Raw genomic sequence first — 23,725 nt, 5'->3', positions numbered from 1 at the left:
GTCAGCAGGTTTGGTTTGGGACATTATTCAAAGGGCACACACAGCTTCTTCATCTTCTTTTAGCTCAACAGATCTCCTAGGAAAATCTTTACTTGGGAAAGGGTCTTGACTTAAGTGAGATGGAAGAGGAGAGACAGGTAGAGGAAAGGAAAAGGAAAGAGAGAGGGTCAAAGAGAAGGAAGGAAGATAAGGTGCACATGAAAAGGAAGAGGAAAGACAGTCTGTGAAGGGAAGGAGAAGATGCACAAATATGGACATGCTCTTTGTGGCCATCCCAGCAACATCCCAGCAACTGTTTTTTACATCACTTGATCCCAACTGTCCTGGAAACCTCCTCAATCTGGCTTCTCTTTCCCAATCGTGCTCCATCTACCTACTGCCTGTGTAGTACAGATCACAGTGTTGCACCAAGAGCTATTCTCGGTATATGAAACTAAGGGGAAAAGAGGCAGGTGGTGCTGTGGCCTACAGAGTGCTTGAAGGACATGGCCGGAGAGCCCTTCAGGGTGAAAAGGTACCAGTGTATATTCCCCCAACCAGGTCTTGCCTTATTTCTAACCTAGGCACACATGGGCTACCCAGTCCTCTTGGAGTAAACACAGGTCCAATCCCTTGAAAAGCATGAAAATTTGACCTGATGACAATACTCTGAGAAGCTCATTGATATTTTTGGCCTTGAAATGACCATCAGTGAGAATTTTTTCACACCAACTCTAGGGTCCTGCTAGCTCAGAGAAAGACTGGGCTACTCTCCAAAGTCTCTGTACTATCTCATTCTAATCTCTTTTTACCAGTCCCAGAGAGGCAGCATAGTACCACGGATTACATATGGGCATTCAAGTCATATAGATCTGGGTTTAAACACCAACCTTGCTGGCTCTCTAACCCTAAACTCCATAAGCCTCCCATATAAAATTATAGTAATAACAACTGCTTCACAGACTTGAACAGTGAAATGAGATAATATGTGTGCAGACCCATAAATGATCATGTGTCAATCATGAGCTGGTGGCTGAAGGGAGCGCACCAGACACCAGGATCAGAGAAAATTGCTACACTTTGGGACCTCACCATAATCATCAGCCACGAAATGATGCCCTCACTGGAAGTTGACAATCTGAGACCAAAGGGAATCCTACTTCTCTCCTAGGATGACAGGATTCCTGATGACAAGTCCAGAACACCAAAGAAGTCAGACAAGAGAGAGGAATAAGCTGTGTCCACTCCCTTTGATGTCCCCACACTGCCCCGCACTGAGGCAGGCCAAGAAGAGAAGGTATCTCCCCAAACCAGCTTTGAGAGAGCAACTGGCCAATCCACTTCTAGGCTTAGGAAGCAGTAACAGCATGCTCTTTGCGTCATCAAACTGTAAGCTTTAGCACTAGACATCTCATATAAATGGGTTAAATACTGCTTCGAAAGGAAATACATTTTTCTATTAAAGAGCACAGATTTTAGTCGGTAATAACAGGTTCTAGTCATACCTGAGAGGCTGTAGTTTTTAGCTTCTGGATGCCATTCACCAAGTGCTCTTTCTTCTGGGATACCTCTTTGTGCTTCTTCTTCAACAGGTTCTTAAACAGTGATATTTGTTCTAGAAAACTCTTTGGAGTGGTATAGTTGTGTCTTCTCTCATTCTGGTAATACCTGGCACTCATTTCGTTTACTGTGGTGTGGACATGTGCCATGAAAATGCTGACAGAATCTTTTTGCAGTGGCTGTAAACATAAACATTGCAATTCTCTTGAAATCCTCTCAAGTTAAAAATATAATTAAAAAATAGAGCAAAAATCAACAAAATTATACATTTTCCAAAAGTCAAAACAAATTACAGTAGAACCTAGGAAAATTTACTTAGTCTTTAAGAGAGATCCACAGGATTAGAGAGATGACAATAAAGCATTCACTCTATTACCCGTCTTCTTGCCAAGGAGGATGAAGGATTTTTATGTGCTCTACATACCAAACTCAAAAGCCAATGGGTAATACAAGCACGGCTCTGTGCAACTTGATTTTTATCTCTCAAGTGTGTGAAAGAGAAAATGGAGAAATTGAGACACAACATCCTGAGAAGTATTTTTTTGGGTGCTGCTTTCAAAAAGAAGCGACAACCCTGCAGTCACTGGAAAAAAAAACTGAAACTGAGAAATACACAGTTTTATGAGAAGCCATGTAAAAACAAATTGGATGGGTACGGGATAAAGGTCAGTGTGTCTGGAAGAAAAATATCATGATCATTTCAGTTCTTATTTGGGAAAAAACCCACAGAAATGAATAACTCTCCTTTGAAGATAATTGGAGAATCCCCCACTACACAGTCTTTCCGTTTTGTCCTCTATGACTTCTGCAGTAGTTAACTTTTTAATTTGTAGAGTCACATCTCCCTCATTTTAATGATTATTTATTGCATTCTGTACAAGATGAACCAGGTTCAATTAATCAAGTGAAGCCTAAAAATCAATTAATATGAATTAAATGAGCTACACCAACTCTTAGGAAAGTCACACATAATTTACCAAAGTGTTGTCAATAATGCTCACACATCTTTGGGCAAATTGCTCACAAGTGGCTGGTGATGCAGTTAAACGTTTCCAACCTGCACCATTAATATTACACACAACTAGAGGTGCAAGGAGAGACAGGCCAATTATTGGTGAAAAACAACTGATCCCAAGCAATGTCTTTGAACACCTCGTTTTCCAACATCAAGACAAATTCCTGAGTGGGTTTAAAACAAGCATGTATTAAATTGTTGTGCATATTAAAAATCCCATCTCACTAGTAAACAAGATAATGTGTTTTTAAAGCAAAAGTTAAATATAAAGTGATACAAATCCTAAGTGTTCTTTGTTTCTAGTAGATACAAGCCCATGTATATTGCCAAATAGTAGGCTCAGAAAAATAAAATTCATAAGAAAGTTTACATAAACTTCATATAAATCATATTCCCTTGGGGACTTTATTTTTAAAAGAGCTTGACTTCAATCCAAACATGTGCAGAAATTCGCTCTTGTCCTGTCTTGTTTTAATGGGAACCGAAAGTGCACACATACCTTTCTACAATATAGATAAATACTTCTCCTGCCAAGTGCAACTTCCTTACAGGAAAAAAAACCCCTGGCCTCTGCCCAACCATGATCCTTATGAGGAGTCTCCTTGGAGGCCCTGAAAGCTCTCTTTAACAACAGTTTCATTTGTAAATCGGCGATGGAAGAAGTGGCTTCCGGTCGAGCTGGAAGTGGCCCGAGACAACTTGTCTCAATGGGGCAAAATAACTATTGTTATCGGGCTTAACAAAATGGCTCAGCATGGGAGACTTGTGGAGCCAGGGAGCAGCTGGTTGTAATTCACACTGTTTTTCAGAAAACTCTAATCGTTCCAGAACAGACCTCTTTGATGACTGGTCTTCCCTGCATTCTCAATTTGTCACTTTCTCTTATGATAAGGTCAGTAGTGACAGCACTTCCTGACATTAACAGCTGTGGCTTTTAAAAGGGTCATTGTAGAACTACTAATTGCAGTAATTTCATTAGCATAAATTATTTATTCTGCCATTCATTTATCTCCAGTTTTCTTTGGGGCGGAGGGCCGAGGAGAGGCTGCTGGTGCCGCGGTAGGGACAGCAAGGCAATGCTGTATTTTTCACTTTGAGAGACATGAGGGAAGAGCATCACTGCTGCTAGATTTGGCCCCTTAAAGAAAACCAGTTGATAGCATCCTGTGGTCATTTAGCAGCCAGTCGTGGTGAAGGCAAACATAAAGAGAAGCAGAGCACCAGCATCAAATGATTATAAATCTGAGGTTTCCCCGCTAAGATGCTTTGGAAAACAGTGCTGTCTCCAACACATAATCAAATGCAAAGACGAAACTGCTTTTTGCTCACATTAAGGAAAAGTGCTTAATTTCTACTCTCTTGGTTGGCTCACCGTAAACACAAAAACATAAACAAGTCTCTGCTACTTGGTGTGACAGTTGCCGTCACACCAGGTACTCCTGCCACCTGGCTCTTCAAGCAAATGCCCAGAATGTCCCCCTTGCCGAAAATGCTGGAAAGCAGAGTCGAATGTAAACCAGCACCTGGAGGCCAGCAATAAATTAAATATTTTGCTATATTAGGATTTTATCCCTTCCCTAGGTGAGCAAAGATGACTATACTGGTCTGTAACATCAGATTTGGACTTTCAAGAATACTGTACTCAGGGAGGGAAGAAGGAAGGACAAAAGGGGAAGGGACAGATGAAAGAATATTTTTCTTTTTTGAAGTTTAACTTGGGACAATTTTGTCACATATAATGTCATATACCTACAATAAGTCTTTAAAGTTTTTCTCAGAAATTATCTGTGCTAATTTTTTTAAGTGTCAGAGTGCTGAGCTATCAAATCCATTTTTTGTGTTTTTTTCGCTCTTTCTGGGGCTGGTAAAAGAATATATTAATTAGACACTTGTGGTTGTAAGGTGGCTTATTAAATAACGAAAACTTAATAATGCATAAAATGAGCAGTATTTCATTTTAGCACCTCCCTTAAGCTTCTCATAGTGCTGATTCACTCTAAGAAAACGGATCTCTGGAGGTAGCCAAGGACACAGGGTTAGATTTCCAGTTCTAAAAGATTGCGTAAGTTACTGCATTTCCTGGACTTCCTCCTGCCCACAAAAAGCACTTGTTTTTATTCTGTTTCTTCTTTTAAAACGGGCAAACATTTGTGCTATAGGCAAGAAAAGGATTCAGGACTATGGGCTATGGTGTCCAACTGCAGATGGGCTCCTTGCCCGTGGAGTTATCTTACACTGAGGTCTCCATGCCCTCACCTGTGCAATGGGGAATCTAGTGGTCCCTCCTCTTGAGGTTGGCGATGAGAGGTGATATGCAATGCAAATTCAGGGCAGGTGTTCGTGCTGCTATTACAGTGACAGTGGCCACAACAGCAGCCACAGTGAGATCACTACCACTACACAGAGCAGCAACAAGTGTTAAATGCAGCACCAAGTGCAGTTTTCTAGATCGCATGCTGGTTTTTGTTTCGGTTTGTTACTTTATCAGATGAATGCACTTTGTTGTTAGTTTGCTTATACTTTTTATTTTTTGTCTTTCATTTTGGAGCTCATGTACGGGTCAAAGGCAAGATTGAGTCCAGCATAAGCCAATAATCTTCTGGATGAGTTTCCAGTGACTAAAAGAGGTGGCTTCAATGGTTCTCTGACAGAACATTAAAACAAAGATGCAATTGAAGACTGAGGGAGAGAGGAGGTAAAATCTGATCCAGCTATCCCTCTTATAGCAAGAGGACAAGGCTGGAGATGGTATGGCTGGTTTCAGTGAGGCCAGCATCTACAGAAAAGCTCCAAAACTACAAACTTGAAACTAGCGATGGCTCTACTTGAGTTAGCTAAACTTTCAGCTTAGCAGTATGTCTAGATTCCCGGGCAGCTATAAAACTGGACCCTACTTTAGAGGTAGAGGTGATTCCTAAAGTGGATGGAGCTACAAAAACCCTGGAAAGGAGCATTCTACTACTTTTGCAACTCCATTCTAAATCTGATGACCACGCAGAGAGCAAGAATTATACAATGAACAGACAGATATTTGTGTGCACATGTAAAGGAGAAAGAGGGCTGAAGAATTGGGAAGAATGTTAACTATTTGAGTCTTTCTTCACCCACTTGAAGATATGCTTAAGCCAGTATGAGATTTAGGCAGATTCAAGGTAAATTTGGTTGCATTTGTTTTTATCTTGAACTCCCAGCAAATGAGGTCAATAATTAAGAAATGCCTAAATTATGCTTATAACTTTCAGTCTCAATAGTGGAAATTAAAATTAAAAAATGATCAAATTAGTGCTCATTCAAAAAATTTCAAAGCTGTTTTTGACCTCTACAGAAAAGACACCACTTGTTTTTAGAAGAATGTGGACACACTGCACTCTAAATTTTAATTATTGCTCCTGAGCAACAAATTAGGAATGTGGGAAAGTTAAATATTAAATTAGCCATTTCAAAATATTCCTTAGAAAATAGATATTTTTTCCTAATTCATAGAACTTGTACTGCATGAGGCTATCTTTCTACTTTTTATCCATATTGAATAATCCTAAATTATATTTCAAAGAAAGAACTTTGTGCTTAAAATCATTAATGTAAGAGAAATTCTGCTAATGTGGTTATCACTGACAAAATGTTATTTAATACCCTTCATGTTTGGCACAACATTTTTAAAAAGAACCTAACAACCACTGGAGGAACAAGCTCTTTAAATACAGCAGTAAAATAACTTTCCTCTTTGAGTGAACATTTCTCATAATTGGTTTTGAAAAACGGTGGTAGAATATACCATTCATAGGCTACTAAACTCTGCAACAAGTTCTGGATTGCAGAGGTGGTAGCATGGGGAATAAATGCATTTCACTGAAAAAGCTAATAACACTGAGCTTGTGTAATTACTTTTAAGTGGCATCACATCAGAAGGACAGAGAATTTTAACTCGCCAGCTGGCCAACGTGCCTGAGAAGAAGGGGCTCTTCCATCTTGCTGAGGTCATTACTCTCTATCTTCTGACACAAATCCCACCCCCTGGTCAGACAGCTCATCTTTTTCATTTCCATTCAATAATTTTTCCTTTCATCTGGCCCTGCTTTCAAGTTTGTCTACTATTCATTTTGCCTTGAAAAACAAAACATTGCTGGCCTTTTAATGCCCCAACTTCCCTTGCCTTTTTCTTGAATGTTCCTAAGTGGAACCCATGCACTAACCAGTAAGGTCTTTACCTGGTTATTTCCCCAATGTGCTTTCCACAGCATTTCCAACCTCATTCCCAAGGACACCCAGAGGGCCTTTCCATCTCTCCCTCCTTCCAGGCTGCCTGCCTTCTCCATTTCCAAATCTCCTGTGGGAAGTACTGTGTGTTGACACAAAGTCTTCAGACAAATACCGGGTAATAATTAAGTGTCAAACTATTTCAGTCATTTTGTGTCAGCTGTCATTTAGTTCAATATCAGGTAACAGAAAAATAGCAGAAACATTTACTTAGATGCAGTCAACCCATACCTCTAGATGGTGAATGTGTACTACTGATGGGAAATTATATGTTAACATATACAAAATGGCTTGTCTGTAATGAATCCTTTCTCTGTGACCAAAGGGGGATCATTTGGTATGAGTACCTTATACTCAGCAAATGAGGTCAATAATTAAGAAATGCCTAAATTATGATTATAACTTTCAGTCTTAATAGTGGAAATTAAAATTAAAATATGATCAAATTAGTGCTCATTCAAAAAAATTCAAAGCTGTTTTTGACATCTATAGGAAAGACACCACTTGTTTTTAGAAGACTGTGGACACACTGCACTCTAAATTTTAATTATTGCTCCTGAGCAACAAATTAGGAATGTGGGAAAGTTAAATATGCACCTTGCACTGAAATGAAATCATCTGGCTAATTTGTTTTGAGGAATAATTCAGCTCAATAGAAACAGTAAAGTGCTTTCAAAATTCCCAGTTGGCACTGGCTTCCTATAGGAGGCGTAGTGATACTATCAGACAGAGCTCAGCACTGACAGGAGCCCTCTGGACTTAAAGTGGTGCAAGTCCTGCCTCATCCAGCAGATGTCAATGGTCACTGGCATATCAAAGCTCCTTCAGCCAGAACTGTTTTCAAAGTGGCACCTACCTCAACAGAAGAAAGCCTACAAAGAGCAGCAAAGGCAAGGATCTTAAAAAAAGCACTGTGCCAACTATGAATGTAAACCATGCTACTAGCTCTTATTTCCTCCCATTGGTGAAAGTAACAGAAAAAATGTGCACTGGTTTTTTTCCTTACCAAACCAGCCTGACAAAATGAACCAGATAAAACAGAACTTTGCTATCAAAAGTACATACTGTCTCTCTCCATCTATAAAGCAGTATTTCAAACCCCTTTTATAACTAACTTTTGGAAGATAAAATAATATCCTCCAGAATTCCAGCAATGCAATGAGCCTAGCAATTGCTTAAGAAATTTGTGTTAACATTATTTGTCATATTTAATGATTTTCCAGATTTTAAAGCATAAAATATTTCTGGCAGACTTTAGAGAAGATTTTTTTCCCATTTATTACTGGAAATGTTTTAAGTGTGCATGTGAAGAAGAAAAGTAGAGAAGAGGTGGTTGAATATCCTAAAGCCTCTACCATATACATATCTTTCAAGTTAGATGCTGCGTGACAGTTCTTCTCTGGCCATTCAGCACTAAATAATTAGATTAATAGACATTCTAGGAAAAGACTAAAGGAGAGGAGGCTTCTCTCTACAAAATTCTGTAGGTATAAATGAATACTTGGCTGTATGCTTACCTATATGGTTGGTTTTCTTTTTCTTTTTCTTTTTCTTTTAGTTGAAGCAAAGAAAAAACAATGTAACACACAATCAAGCTAGTTGCATACAAAAAAATAATATGTAAATATGCCCAGATTCTAGCCACCTGGCCACCAAAAGATAGAACATTCAACAAAACATAAAAGGATTGCTTTGGAAAGACGGCAGTAACACATTTTGGAAGAAGGGAGGCTCTCGTGGGCTGTTCCTGCTCATGATAAACTTTGAAATAGGAACAGACAACATTCCTTACATATCCTCAATTCTGTTTTTGGCTCTGAGAATCACTTTTAATGTGTGGCCTATTCTAGGCATGTTTTATCTACCATTAAGTGGAACGAGAAGACAAAGCTCCCTGGGAAATTTTCACAATCACTTCCTTTTTGAACTATCTAATCAGAAAGGCACTAGATACAAATAAAACTTCATTTTTGCCAAATCTGGAAGATAGCTTCATATTCACATTCCTTCTTCCCTTTGAATCACAATGCTGGGAGGCGTTTTTGTTGTTATTTCGTGGAACCATTTTAAAATGTAGCAGGCAGTACAAATTTCACCATAAAGAAATGACAAACATAACCCATAAAACATAAACCCATGGAACAAATAAGCAGATATGCTCCTTGACTTAGTGACTGTGAAATTGACAGGGGCTGATTTTTCACCTGTCGATACTGTCATGAGAATAATCATAATTAATTGCCTTACTCTGTTAAGAATCAAGCACTGCGTGGCTATGCGAGACTACATTTTTCTTTGGGTGTGTAGTGGTGGACTTAAAGGATTTATATTCAAAAAGCCTCATTAAGATTCAAGGAAGTAATGATCCTGGCCTTCTGGCAAGTCAGTGCATGAGTGAGAACATGCTCGTGTGTGTGTGTGTGTGTGTGTGTGTGTGTGTGTGTGAGTGTGATTGAGTGAGTGAGACAGAGAGACACACACATACACACACACACACACTCAGGCTGACACAGCATACCTCAATCCCCTTGGTTTCCTCAATGAACCTCCTGCTGACTGAGACCAGAGCCTCCTGTGGCCACGCATGAAACCAGTCAATGGCCGTGCAGTTAACTATGGCTGGGAACTTCCGAGCTCTAACTCTCAGCGTGGGACCAACTGGAGAGAAACACAAAATGATCTGTGGAGACATGGGGGCAGGGCAGAAACAGGAGGGTGATGAGTGAGCAAAGAACTACATCGCAACCTTAGACAATGAAAGAAAGGAGCGCAGCCAAGCGTGGCATTAAACTACCCTAAAGCACCAGAGAGTAAAAAGCAACCTTAACCTCCTTGCTAATCAAAGTCTAAACCTGCCCAAAGCGGCTGCTCCATCAGACATACCAAAACACTGCTGGGTGCTTTCCTGAAAATTTGTCCCTTTTCTTTTAAACATCTTAGATGATTATCATCAGTAGTGAGAAATTTTACTAATTCCCATTACACAGATAACATTGTAACAATAAAAATAAATGATACAATAATACCAATCTTCTGTTCCGTTCCCTTCCATTTTTTATTTCATCAGGTTCTATTAAACTGCATAATAATATACTCTTCAAAAAACAAAAAACAAACCCAGTGTGGTATCATATTGAATATTTATTTTGTTTACTTTACTTGAGTTCTCACTACAGATATATAAAGGAATAAATCATCCAACTTAAATACACTCCTGCTAAAGAATTTTTAAGTTTCTGGTGTAAATCTGAAGTTTTTGTAGTTATTTACTTAAATGTTAATTTAAGTCCAAATACATTTCCATACTTTCTCCAGGATACAAGGGATTCTGTCAGCAGTGCCTGAGTTTCACTCTGACGGTGTGTCATGGAAACTCTGAGAGAGGAACATCACAGAGCCAGGCGGGGCTGGACCCATTTCTAACCTTTCCTGAGGGTCTCTTGTGAGCAAGTGTGAGCTTAAAAGGCTCATCAGAAATCCCTGTGTAAAGATCTAGAACAAAGGGGGTGTTCGGGGAGCCTCCTTTCCTCCTCTGCTTTCTTTCCCAACTCCCTGTGGACTTGAGACACTAGGGGGAGCAATGTCAGCTGGGATAAAGTTCAAGAGGAAGAGTTTTCTCTAGAAGCGGCTCAGACTTGATACAAAACAAAGCTTTGCAGAGATCTAAGTTCCTCACACTTTCAGATCAGGCAATTAACGAAATCATTTTTCAGAGGATATTTTTTCTTACCTAGAGCATTTTAAAAATCCATGTCATAAAAAACTCCAGCATATACCAACCCATATAAAATCTAATGGGTGTTTTTACTATGTTTATTTTATATACCATGTGCATTTAGCAACTTGAGCTAGACAAATACTAAGATCTAAAAATTTTTATTGTAATAAACACATGAGATCTGCTGTCTTAAAATTTTAAGTGTATACCACAGTATGGTTAACTATAAGCACAAGGCTGTAGAGCAGATCTCTAGGACTTTTTCATCCTGCATGATTGAAACTCTGTACCCATTGAACAGCAACTCCCTATTTCCCCGTCCCCCCAGCCCCTGGCAACCACCAGTCACTTTCTGTTTCTACCAGTTTGATGGCTCTAGAAAAGTGGCATCATCTGTCATGCTTACTTCACTTAGCATGATGTAAGTTGTGATCTGTGACAGAATTTCCTTCTTCTATAGCTGAATAATATTCCAATATGTATATATGCCACATTTTCTTTATCCATTCATCTGTTGACGGATACCTAGGTTGCTTCCACATCTTGGCTATTTTGAATAATGCTGCAATGAACATTGGAGTGTAGATCTCGTTCAAGATCCTGATTTCAGTTCATTTAGATATATCCAAAATGTGATTGCTGGATCATATGGTAATTCTATTTTAAATTTTTGAGGAACTACCATACTGTTTTCCATACTGACTATACTATTCTACATTTCCACCAATAGTGTACAAAAGTTCTAATTTTTCCATATCTTCACCAATACTTGTTATTTTTTTTTGTGTTTTTTTTTAAATTGATAATGGCTATCCTAACAGATATTAGGTGATAACTCATTGTGGTTCTGATTTGCATTTCCCTGATGATTAGTGATGTTGAAAATATTTTCATATACCTGTTGGCCATTTGCATGTATTCTTTAGAGAAATGTCTATTAAGTCCTTTGCCCATTTTAAAAATCAGGTTATCTGTGTTTTTTGCTGTTGAGTTACAGGAGTTCCTTATATATTTTGGAGATTAATCTCTTATCAAATACATGGTTTGCAAATATTTTATCCCCTTTCTAGGTTGCCTGTTCACCATTGGTTCCTTTGCCATGCAGCAGCTTTTTAATTTGATGTAGTCCCACTTGTCTATTCTTGCTTTTGTTTCCTGTGCTTTTGATGTCATATCAAAGAAATCATTGCCAAGGCCAATGATAGAAGATTTACCCGTCTGTTTTCTTCCAGGAGTTTTATAGCTTTAGGTCTTATTCATATTTAAGTCATTAAAACATTCTGAGTTGATTCTTGCATTGGGTATAAAATAAAGTCCAATTTCATTTTTTTGCATGTGGCAATTTTTTTAATGATGCATAAGCTGACTGATCATTTATTCATTATATTCAAAATTCTAGTTACAAATGAGTTGCTCTTATATTGCATGTGCTAAGTTAACAAGCCTCAGTTACAAAGCATAATTTTCACTTAAATCTCAGTGTTTAGGTTTCTCTTACTAGCCTTCTTTTCTCCCCATGCTTGAATATTTTTCCTCTTTCCAAGAAGTTGATTTTCCACACTCAACTCATCATTCATTTGTGCCAAGTTTAGAAACTTTATTTACACATAATAGTAGCAAAGACAGAGAAAAAAGCATCCTTTATTTGAAATCCTAAATATTTCCATCACTTCTGCACTTAATCTATTTCTACACTGGTAATTGGCACCATCGGGTCTAAAGAATGTGTTAGGGCCGACCCCGTGGCAAACTCGGGAGAGTGCGGCGCTGGGAGCGCAGCAGTGCTCCTGCTGCGGGTTCGGATCCTATATAGGGATGGCCGGTGCGCTCACAGGCTGAGCGCGGTGCAGCCGGTCACAGAAAAAGACATTAAAAAAAAAAAAGAATGTGTTAGAAAACAATGTATCTGAACTGTGTTTGGTTTCAGGAAAGAATGTGTTCCCTGAGTTACTTTAATGATATGCCTTCACTACTTATTGAAAAATAATATAGAATGGTGATTTAAAGAACTATTTTTCCTTTCCACAATTTTACAATAGAAGATTTTTTTTTCCTATTTATTGCTTAAATAAGGATCCTCACAATGCTATTTAAAATTTCACATGAGGGAGAGGTAGAGAGAGATCAGTGGTTCTCAAAGGATGGTCTGGAAGCTGGTTAGACATGCAAATTCTTGGACCCAATCCAGACCTAGGGTATCAGAACCTCTAGGGGTTGAGTAATGTGTGTACAACAAGCCCACCCAGATGATTTTTTTTAAAAATTTTACAGGTTTTTTATTTTTTTTAACTCTAAGACATGCTGAGAATAACCCTACTGTATTTTAACTTTTTTTTTTTTTGTATTAAAAAAGGAACTGTAAATGGCTGCATTTGGATGGTTCTTGAACGCCATAGGTATGGAGGTAACCCAGTAATTATACCCTGGGGCAGTGGCTCTTTAGACTTTGGATTTTCACCAGTCCTGTGGTAAACAGCTTATGGAAAGACATTTTGATGTGATTCCAATAAGACGGTCAGTTAAATCCTACCATGGGAATATTGCCACATTTACCCCAGAGGAACCTTCCTAGTAAGGGCTAGTCAGGTCCCCAGAAGGACAGAGCAGACTGTAAGAGCTGTGTGTGCCTCCTTGTTAATAAATAAACTCTGTTCAGTTTGACACTTTCTTTCCTTGAAACATACCTCAAGTTGGGGGATTTGGAGAGAAGAGCCTCTTCCCTCACGTGAACAGGAGTCACCTACTGTTAAGTACCTAAATTCACTAAAATATACCCTCCCTCGCCAAAAAAATAAGTTCTTGACAATTGCAAATGACCAAATTGGCTTAAGTTAGCTTACAACAGTGGGGATAGAAAGAACAGCCAGCTGGGAAAATAAAGTTAAAAATGCCTCAGGCAGCTGTGCTCTTTTCTAAAAGCAAATTCTCACAAGTAAAAAGCAAACCCCGAAATCACCATCTATGTATTTCCTGCAGGTCTGACATTTGGATGTCAGGAACTTGCTTTTTAGAATCCATACCATAGAATTTTCTATTCTTTTTTTCTGTTCCCCACACAGGTGTTATGACTCATTTGCAATAACCCACTTTTCATTGTGCTTCGTAATAGGTTTCAATTTCTTTTAGATAAGATCCTATCGTAAGTACATATTTATTTGTGTATCACTAACAGGACTCAGTCCATTTCATCTTGTAATGGAAATTTGAATTGCTGCAGTCACTCTGTATTTTTTTTCCCAGTCGATGTAGTTTATTTTCAGATAGAAGTAACCCTCCCACATATTTACTTCAGAAGCTTCTCTCCATAACTTACATTTGCATTTATCCTCAAAAGCCTCAGTATTTTTCAAGAATAATGAGACCTGAATGTTACTGAGAGAACCCTCACTGGAATGGAGAAAATATTCCCCAGTTTAACTGTTTTAGTCTCACTTTCCCATCATCCACAAATCTTCCAGCATTACGCCCATGTAATAACCTTTTAATTACAATTCTTCTTAAAAGATCCAACAGCCTTCAACATCTACACATTCAATATATTTTTATACTTATTTCCTTTTTAGATAGCACACAATGAAATCATTCCCATGACTTTGATTTGAAAATATTGGATATTACAGATTTTTACTCAAGGTAACATTTTAATCAGGGAGTTTTAATTCATTTTCCTCCCTCCCTCCCTTTCTTTCTACAATAAAACTCTTCTATTCATAAGGAAAATTGCATGTAGAATCTCAACAGACAGCAAAGAGCAAACCCATTCTGGGGATGAAGACACTAAGGAGAGCCCTCATCTCAGCCGCTCTGCTCTGCCTGTTGCCAGGGCCTGCAGTGTTTACATTGCTCTCTAGGCTTCTCTGCAGCTCCATAACCATATCTAAGAGGTTTTTTATAAAAAGGAAATCAAATGTCTATCTTTCTCCAGGAGAGGTCGGTATCTGAACTGTGTCATGCAACATTTCTGGCTTCCGATGTGTGCACTCTGCTAGTAGAGTAGGCCACATTCCGGCTGACTCTCCATGGCGATTCTGCACACATGAGCCACTGCCAGAACAAGCCTCATACTCTGCTGGCAAACCCCAGATCTAAACGTTAGCAAAATGAGAAAAACGTGGACTTGCTTTTCAAAACGCAGTTTATGCAATATAAAGTGATGTCCTTTGTTACAGGATTAAGCCCTTCATTTCTGCTGTTAAAATTTTCTTTTAAAATATTGGAGAGCTCTTCTGCTCACTGGAGAGAACCCCTAAATCATTATTTCCTTAATAAGCTTTACTGTCCTGTCTTCTGTTATCTTATGGAACCCATAGCTCTCATATACACAGTTGTAATTTTATGTTAGTTTGTGTACTTATTGAACTGATGTTTGTCTTCCCAACAAGGTGGGCTCTGGGTGGGCAGAGGTGGGGTGGCTCCTGCTCTCTGGCATATCCCCAGGACCCAGCACATCACAGGCACTCAATAAATACTTTCCCAATGACAGATGGCTAGATGAATGAGCAAATAGACAGCAGTATGAAAAAGTTCATCTGGGCAAAATAAAATATTGATATTTGTGTTCTTATTTTTTTTTTTAGATTTTGTTTTATGGAATCTCAGAGATGGTGAACCTCAGAGACAGAGTACAAGGTCGCAATTTTGTCTCCCTCTAAAGTTCTTCTCATTCTATTTATGTTAAATAATACCAGAAAATGGGAGGGCAGGAGCTAGAGCACTGTAGTCAGAGAAGTGTGGTCCTGATCAGCAGAGCACGGTTGGCAGGGGAGAGAGTGACAGAGTCTTGGAGTCAGAACTGGATGAGGAGCTGCTGGTGTCAGCACAAGGATCCCTCCCACTGGTGAAGCCATCCAAGCCGGCCACCCACATAAAGGAAAGGAGTCAGATGCTCTGCTCCTCAGCCAGATGTAGATTTGAAGAGACCTGACTTCACAGTCATCCAAGGGTAAGGGTTCCATGATATCTGGTTTTCTACTGGACAAGTGAGTATTGGAGCTTTTTATACAAAATGAAAAATATATCAAGCAATTTACTTGTGTTAGTTCTAAGTCTTTTGGCTCATAATATGTGCAACTATGTAAATCTGCTGCTTGAGTATGAGTGCTGCTTAGCATTTCTGTTGAGACACTCAGGTTCCACAGACATGATGCAGTATGACCCAACAGCCACTCACCCACCCTGTCAGTTGCCGAACTTCAGATAGGAACTGTTCTTTCTTCCATCCAAGAAGGAAGAGGGAAAAAACTTAAATAGGAACTGAGGAAAAAATACTGTAAGACCAACAAAAATAAAAAAGCATCCTGCAGTTTGAAAGGAACATAATTCTTCTGAAGTTAATTTAACATAAGAACCTAAAGAAAAGGATAAAAACTTGCTTGGCATTCTCAAGAGGCTAGAACAAAATAATAAAATCTATAATAAGAGAACAGGCCAGGATGAAGGAATAAAATAAAAGAAGGGTTTAAATAAGAACAGATACGATAAACTGCAACACCTCTTCCTAAAAATAATATTTAAAATATCCCAAGCCAACATTTCATCCGGTACTTAATAATGGAACCCTAACGGCATTCCCATTAAAACAAAAAAATGGGATAAAGATGGTCACTACAGTCACTCAGAAGTTTTAAATGTTCAGAGAGTATTGCTGTCACAAGATAAGAGGTGATTATTAGAAAAGAGGAGTAAAAATTCAAAGGTGATGTAACTGTCTACCCAGCCAACTCTAAAATCAAAATACAAAATCTATTGGAATTAATGAGTGTTCAATGAACTGGCTGGTGAAACAAAAACATAAGAAACATCCATCCATCTCTCCTTCCCTCCATCCAATAGCTTTCATATATGGGAGGAGTGAAAAATACTATAAAATATTGAGAAATGTATAAAATGAATATGAATGGCTTCCTTATATGTCCACAATGATCAGTTAAAAATTTGGTAGGAGCACATCCACACACAAAAGAGAACTTAATAAGAAATGTGTAAAATGAATATGAAAATATCTAGCTGCTTTACTGAAGGTCAATTAAAGATATTTTGATTAAAGGAAGAGATGTACCACATTCCTAGAGATCAACTTATTGTAAAGATGCTAATTTTTTGCACATTCATTAACCAATTTTAGGCAATTCCCAACAAGATTAGCAGAATTTAATAAAGTTATTTCAGGTCATATGGAATAAAAATGGATATGAACATCAAAGGATATTTGGGAAAAAAATTGAGAAAAAATTCACACTATCAGGGAATAAACCTTAAGTTATAATAAATAAAACAGTGCAGGTGAATGAATGTAGATATTCAATATTATAAATTATCTCCAAATTAGTCTTATGTTCTCATTGAATTTTTTAAATATCAAACTGATTTTATACTTTATCTGGGAAATTAAAAGTGCGAAAAGCTAAATAAAAGCAAAAAAGGAAGGGGATCTTGCTCTACTAGATTCTAGAATATACTATATATTGCTACGATAAACAAAGCACTGTGGCATTTATGCAGGCAGAGGTGAACAGATTAATGGGACATAATAGAGAGCCCCAAAATAGCATCTCACATATTTAGGCATTTAATATATGAGATAGGTAGCTTTTCAAATCAATAGTGAAAGGAGAGTTTATATATTATATTGTGTTGGGACAATTTAGGGGTGAAAAAGTTGAAAAGTCACCTTATACTCTACACAAAAATCCAGAGCTAAACATTAAAAATATTATAAATTAACTTAAATAAAACTCAAGATAATATTTTTATCATATGCAGTACACAAATGCTCCCTAAAAAGCCTTAACACACAAAAGCCATAAGGAAAAGTTTGACATTTTAAATACATACACGTGTAAAAAAGAGATCACCATAAACTATGTTAGCAGAATTATGATAACCTTTGAGAAAAACTGGCAACATGTAAAACAGACAAGGACATCATGGACATATGAACACTGTTCATTATATAAAGAGCTTCTATAAATCAATAAAAAAATTACAACAAACCAAAAGGAAATTTGACAAGGGTATGAACGGATAAACGTTGTTTTATACAAATAGTTATTTGAAATAAAGTACATTTGTGTTAAATAGTTTACTCTATACACCAAATTCTTGAATCATTTGGTTTTTAAAAATTTTCCTGTGGGTGCCTTCTAATCAAAAAGGCAAAGAGGAAGGTAATTAAAGAAAACAGTGTGAGATATGACCAAAAAACATTTAGTTCTAAATATATACTATGAATGTGTTCATACACACATAGGAAACTGTGAAGAAATATACCAATATGTAATCTCTACACAATATAATTAGGGAAGTTTTTATTTTCTTTATATGGTTCTGTATTTTTTAATTCTCTACAACGAGCATATATTTCTTATAATATCAGAAATGAATCTCTCTATATATACCTAAATAGATATACAGGTATATAATGAGACAGATATTGAAAATCTTGGGAAAGAATAGGGGCTGCTACATGATTCAAGCATCCTTTGCCCTATGGCATCAGATGGCTAGGAGGGAAAACAAGATCGAAACGTTTTTGGGTTAACTAAGGTCCACAGGAGAGAAGATAAAAGTGTAATATTCTGTTGTAAGATGAGAATTACAAAGGAAAAAATGCACATATACAAACGTGAAGGAGAGAAGGTATCTGGCATTTTTTCACAGGCTTATTTGAGGCAGTCCAAGGACACACATCTGATCATCGTTAATGGGAACTGCCCTGTGGGATTCAGAGGTCACATTTTGCATGCCAACAGGTTCTCACCGCTCCTGCGTTCAAATGGGAACTGACTTTGGGTGGTGAGCATGGGTAATGGGGTGGTAACTTCACATCATTTAGCTAGACCTGCCAGGTGTGCTCACCGGCCCTTGGAAGACACTGAGCTTCCCACGTTGCCCAGCTTGCAACATACGCAAAGCAGATACCAGCTCATCAGAAATTCTGAGTCGTTAGTACACGCTGGTAAATATCATGACATATGAAACTAATGTAGAGCAATTTGGAATTCTTTTAAAAATTCCAAGGATTTGGGAGTAATATATATGAAGTGAAAAGAAAGATGCTTCCAAGTTCAGGCTAAAGCAGTCATGGTGCTGACCATTAAGCTTTCTCATGAAGCATCAAACTAAGTGAGACAAGAGAAAAAGGGATTGTAAGTGGGATCCTTTCTTCTGAGGAAGATATCCTCCTTAGCATTAAAAACAAAACAGAGCAAAACAACCACAACAAAAGACTAACCTCCTACTCATTTTAGTAGGCAAGAGATAGATTATTTGGTTAAAAGCCCTGTGACAATGGGGAGAAAATGATCCATATATCTAACTCAAAAATAAATTCCAGGTTGTACTGAGTTAAATACTAAAAACTGAGACTATAAAAAGGATTAGACAACAATAGTGATGAGTATCAAATTGATCACAGTTCCAGCAAGGCCTGCCTACGCATAGAATCAAAGGAAACACATAAAGGAAAAGACTGAGGCATGTAAAAATATAAAAATGTAAAACTTCTGTATCTCAGTCTGTACTATATGAATTGGTAGATCCAAAGAGAAAACCATATAATTATCTCAATAGATACAGAAAAGGAATTTACTAGGTAGACACTTCTTTGACAAGATATATATCCTGAATCAAAAGCCAACATTAGATAAAACAGTGAAATATTAGAAACATCTTCATTAAAGTAAGAATCAAGACAAAATTCCTACTATCACCATTAGCAGTGAGGGAGGGGAACAGATAAATAGAATAGTAGGAAAGATTAAATATCTTTACCTGCAGGCTATATGATATCAATCACTACTGGAAACTGTAACAGAGGCAGTAAAGTACCTGCCTCTCTTACACTGATATTAAAAATCAATAGCTCTCCTATATAAAAGTAATATGCCATTATAAAACTTTATGAAAGAAATATTCCTTCTATAAAAGCAAGAAAAGACTTTATATTATAAAAATGAAATTCTCCTTACTAGCATAAAATAAGCATTTAGCATGTTTTCAATAAAAATAAAATAATGTGTTTAGAATTTGACAAATCGATTCTAATGCTTATTCAGATATGTAAACACATGAGAATAACAAGGAAAAACTTGAAAAGAAAGAGCAATTAGATATGAAAATATATGATAAATCGTTACTAACTTACCCAGTGCAATGCTGGGATCAGTGAAGAGAGACTTAGCAAGAAAAGAGAACAGAGAATCTGGAGATAGACCCAATTAATATGGCTATTTGGCATATAATAAAGGTGGTACTTGAAATTGGTAAGGAAGAAATGTATGATGTTGAGATGAAAAGATATCTTTTTGGGAAAAATAACCTGAAACCTCAGCTTACTCTTTACCCTATATAAAAAGAAATATATTCTAGAGGTAGCAAAGTTTTAAACACAGACCATGAAAGCATGCAGACACTGGAATTACTGATACTGCTGTTTTAACTATTCCAAAATTCATTTTATGGATAAAGTCAGTGTGCCAAGATCAAATATTCAATCCCCCACACTCCGTCGTAGCTGGAGGCAGCATGTGATGCACTTGTGGCCTTTAAGACATCAACTTAGAGTCGGGGGGGAAACTTCGGTTTCCTGATACAGATGGCCCCCAGGTCCTCCTTCCCTTCCTTCTTCCTGCCTGGAATATAAACCTACTGCACCCACCTGTGATCAGGAGGCAAGGGGCATGACTAGGGAAGCTGGCAGAAGGGAAAGAGGGGAAGAGCATGGGTCTCTCCGGGTGTCATTGAGCCAGAATGAACTCAGGGATTTGAGAGGCTTTGAGGAACTGTCTGTTGGGTTTTCTCTTACTTGTAGCCTAATTGAGTTCCAACTGCTTCTAATGAAGATAATCTTGAAGAGTAAAATACTTTTCTAAATTCACAAGAAACCCCAAATTCATTAAGGAAAATACTGATTAGTCTAATATACAAACTTTTTAAAAAAATTGAAAGTAATAAACATGCACCATATTTAATTTAAAAGACAAATGGTAGAATAGGAAAAATATATACGAGACACGTGCAAAGGCTAATTGCTTAACATACACAGGACTCTTATAAACGACAATATGTACAATTCAATAGAAAAGTGGGTTCTTTCTGATTTAGCCTCAGGAGTTACTCAGCACTATTTCTCCATACTCTGTTAGTTGAAGCAGCCATAAGCCCACCCAGATTCAAGGAGAGGGGATCTAGATGCCCGCTGCCAGTAACAAGAGCATCAAGGAATTTGCAGGCATGTTTTAAAACACAAGCTGTAACTATGGAGTCAAGCAATTCCCCTTCTAGGAATTTATCCTGTAGAAGCAGGCAAAGTTGAGCATAAAAGATGTACACATAGAATGCTTATTCTAGCCTTATTTGTAACAATGGTTCTCAGATTTCAGCATGCCTCTGAGTCACCTGCAGGGCTTGTTGAAACAGATTTCTGAGCCCCATCCATAGTTTCTGATTCAGGAGGTCTGGGGTGGGGCTGGAGAATTTACATTCTTAAAAAGTTTCTAGGTAATGTTGATTCTGCATCTCTGAGGAATACACTTTAAGAATAACTGATTTATAACACTACTGCCTCAAATTCAGTTATTGCACTTGTTTTCCCGTTCCATAAAGAAAAATTTGATTCAATTATACCACAACGGAACCAGGAGAAATCCCTGGCCTTGTTACTACGTGGCAAAAATATTCTTAGTCACATTTTTGATGGAGAGAAAACTCTGGGCATCTGAACCTTAAATTCTAACCTTCTAACCTTAGCCCAGAATTGCTCCTATTAATGTGAAATTTGACATAGTAGGGTGTTGGAGAAACCGACAGTTACTCTATTCCTTAACCTTCAAGCAAATGTATATTCATGGCTATTAACACTCCCTGTTCCCTTTCCTTAAATACTCCAGGCTCTATGGCCACCACAGAGCCTGTTACTAACTTGACAAGCCAGCAATACTAGAACTAGCATAGTAACAACTCTCCCAAATTACTAACCATTTCTAAACTAGGAAACCTGAATTTTCCATTACAGCATTCTTAGATTGGCTTCCTGCCATGAGTCTGGAGGCTTTTCTTCTAATACTTGACCTTCACTAATGCTGTTATGTGGTTATACTCCTGTTACATCCCTATGTGATACACTAAAGCATAGAGTAGCCTGTGCAGAGGAACACTGGGTCAATGCCCAGAACATCTGTGTGGTGCTCCTATATTACTTTCCCTGAAGTACTAACATAATCATTACTTCCTTAATTCAAAACCCTCCCTATGCTCACTTAATGATTTACAAACCCCTCACCTCATCACCATTTACTCTTCCAGACTTATTGACCTTGTTCTCCTCACAGGAACTCCATGTTCCAGACCCTTAGAGCTATCTCAGGTTTCTCCAAATATGTACCATACCGTCCACCCTTAGATAAATGCTACTTCCTGTCCCTGATAGTACCTCCCCATGAATTCTGATCCATGCATGAGATGTGGCACATCACTTCCTCCAGGATGACTTTCTCCAGTTAGGGAGGAGAATGTGTTCCTCCATAATCCCAGGTCCTATATAACAATTCTTTGTGACGTCTCTGGTCTCCTGTAACAGTGTGAACTTCTCAAGGACAGAGACCCTGTGCAGTTCAATCGAATTGTGCACACAATGCTCAGCATCACAGCAGGCTAGGAAGGCGCACTCCAGACACAGGCATGTGGAAATGCACATGTTCTTTCAAAATGAATCACTGAAATTCAAACCCACAATAGGAAACCTGAAACAGAACAATATAATAGTTCCAACAGCAGGTTTGAAATAATACGCAAGTAAAACAAATGTTTCTTACTTTGAGCTGTAGTCGCACCCTGGCCAGAAAGAATTTCCAACAATTTTCTCTGGAGTCCACCAAGCCCAGACCACGAATTTCATTACGAATTCCAGAAATTATCTTGTCTACATCTTCCTCACTGAACAGATCTGGGATTTCTCCTGCCCCCAAAACAATAAGTAGAACTACTGAAAGATTGTTGCAATTCAAATTTTAGATATGACTTTTTACTGTTTGAAATGCTTTATAAGACAAAGTTCGACTTAAATGATAAGAGTTTGAAATTAAAATGTCTTTTTTTTCCCCCACTTACAAGACACACAACATGTTGAGGACAAAGGATGATGAACACACCCACTAAACCTGTCCATGCAGGAATAACATTTACTTCACTGAAGGCATCTCCAGGCATTGATCCATAAGCAGACTAAGAAAGCAATACACCTCAAATTAGCTGAGTTTATAGGTTTCTCGCCAAAGACTGCCCCAGCAAACATCTCAAAGACAAATGATCTCTCTTTAAAGTTCACTGAAACTACAGATAATTTGTCATTGGGGAAGGTCTCTCAAGAAATGTGTTGGTTTAATCACCTGATGCCAGCAAGTCATTTATCAGCACGAGGAAGCTCTCATCTAGAACCTGGGCATCTGTCAGCAGGAACACAGTGGGCATGATCTTGGCTCCAGTCCTGAGGTACAAATTGGCAAGATCTACCTGTAAGGAAAGGAGGCCATCATTCATGTTTTGTTAAAATGCTGATGCGACAGCGGGAGAGTGTGTGAATGCTGGGAAGAACTGAGTACCTAATGCCAGAGCAGCATGCTGTGCTTTTCCCTGTTTAAACAGTCTTCCCTCTCTGTGACCCCTAGATCGGGGACCACAGCACGACCTCACCTCCATTCCTGGCACATAATGATGAGCGTCATGTTTGTGGCTTAATGGAGCACAGGGATGAAAACAGGCTGCTGTTGCACAGAAAACTCCTTCCAATAGAGTGGAAATGAATTCAGTGATGCTTTTGTCAAGCAATGCAGGAAAAGGAATCCATCTGCTCATTTCAACTGTTGTCTATTTCATTGAAAATGGTTTTTATTTATTTATTTGGTTACCTTTTAAAATTTAAAACAGCACTTGCCACAAAATGTAAGTACTATTTTGCAAGAACTATTTTGTAAGTACTATTGTGATTAAAAAGAAAAATCTGTAAAACACATGAGAGTTTCTTGAATATGCTGTTCCCATTACATTTTACTCTCATATTCTTATCCAAAGTGGAAGAAATCTATTTGCACTTGTAATCCAAGTGTCTTCTCCTCCCTCATCCCAAGCATACAGGAACATTAATAGTGTCAAACATCAGACTTGTTTAATGTGAAATAAAAACATATCTCTGTAAGCAA

At 38.0% G+C, this 23,725-nt stretch overlaps 1 protein-coding gene across 1 annotated transcript in view; it reads right to left on the bottom strand.

The window, feature by feature from the left end:
• Window positions 1-23,725, bottom strand: part of DNAH11 (dynein axonemal heavy chain 11) — a 315,191-nt gene that overhangs the window by 108,372 nt on the left and 183,094 nt on the right. Inside the window, exons 53-56 of the mRNA XM_063101058.1 lie at window positions 22,916-23,039; window positions 22,343-22,485; window positions 9,330-9,491; window positions 1,485-1,718 (exon numbers count right to left, since the gene is read on the bottom strand). Coding sequence (XP_062957128.1) covers window positions 1,485-1,718; window positions 9,330-9,491; window positions 22,343-22,485; window positions 22,916-23,039 — 663 coding nt within the window. The remainder of the gene's footprint in view (window positions 1-1,484; window positions 1,719-9,329; window positions 9,492-22,342; window positions 22,486-22,915; window positions 23,040-23,725) is intronic.

The sequence above is a fragment of the Cynocephalus volans genome, chromosome 6 (assembly GCF_027409185.1).
Source record: "Cynocephalus volans isolate mCynVol1 chromosome 6, mCynVol1.pri, whole genome shotgun sequence".
Classification (NCBI taxonomy): domain Eukaryota; kingdom Metazoa; phylum Chordata; class Mammalia; order Dermoptera; family Cynocephalidae; genus Cynocephalus; species Cynocephalus volans.
This window is presented reverse-complemented; position numbering and strand designations above follow the sequence as displayed.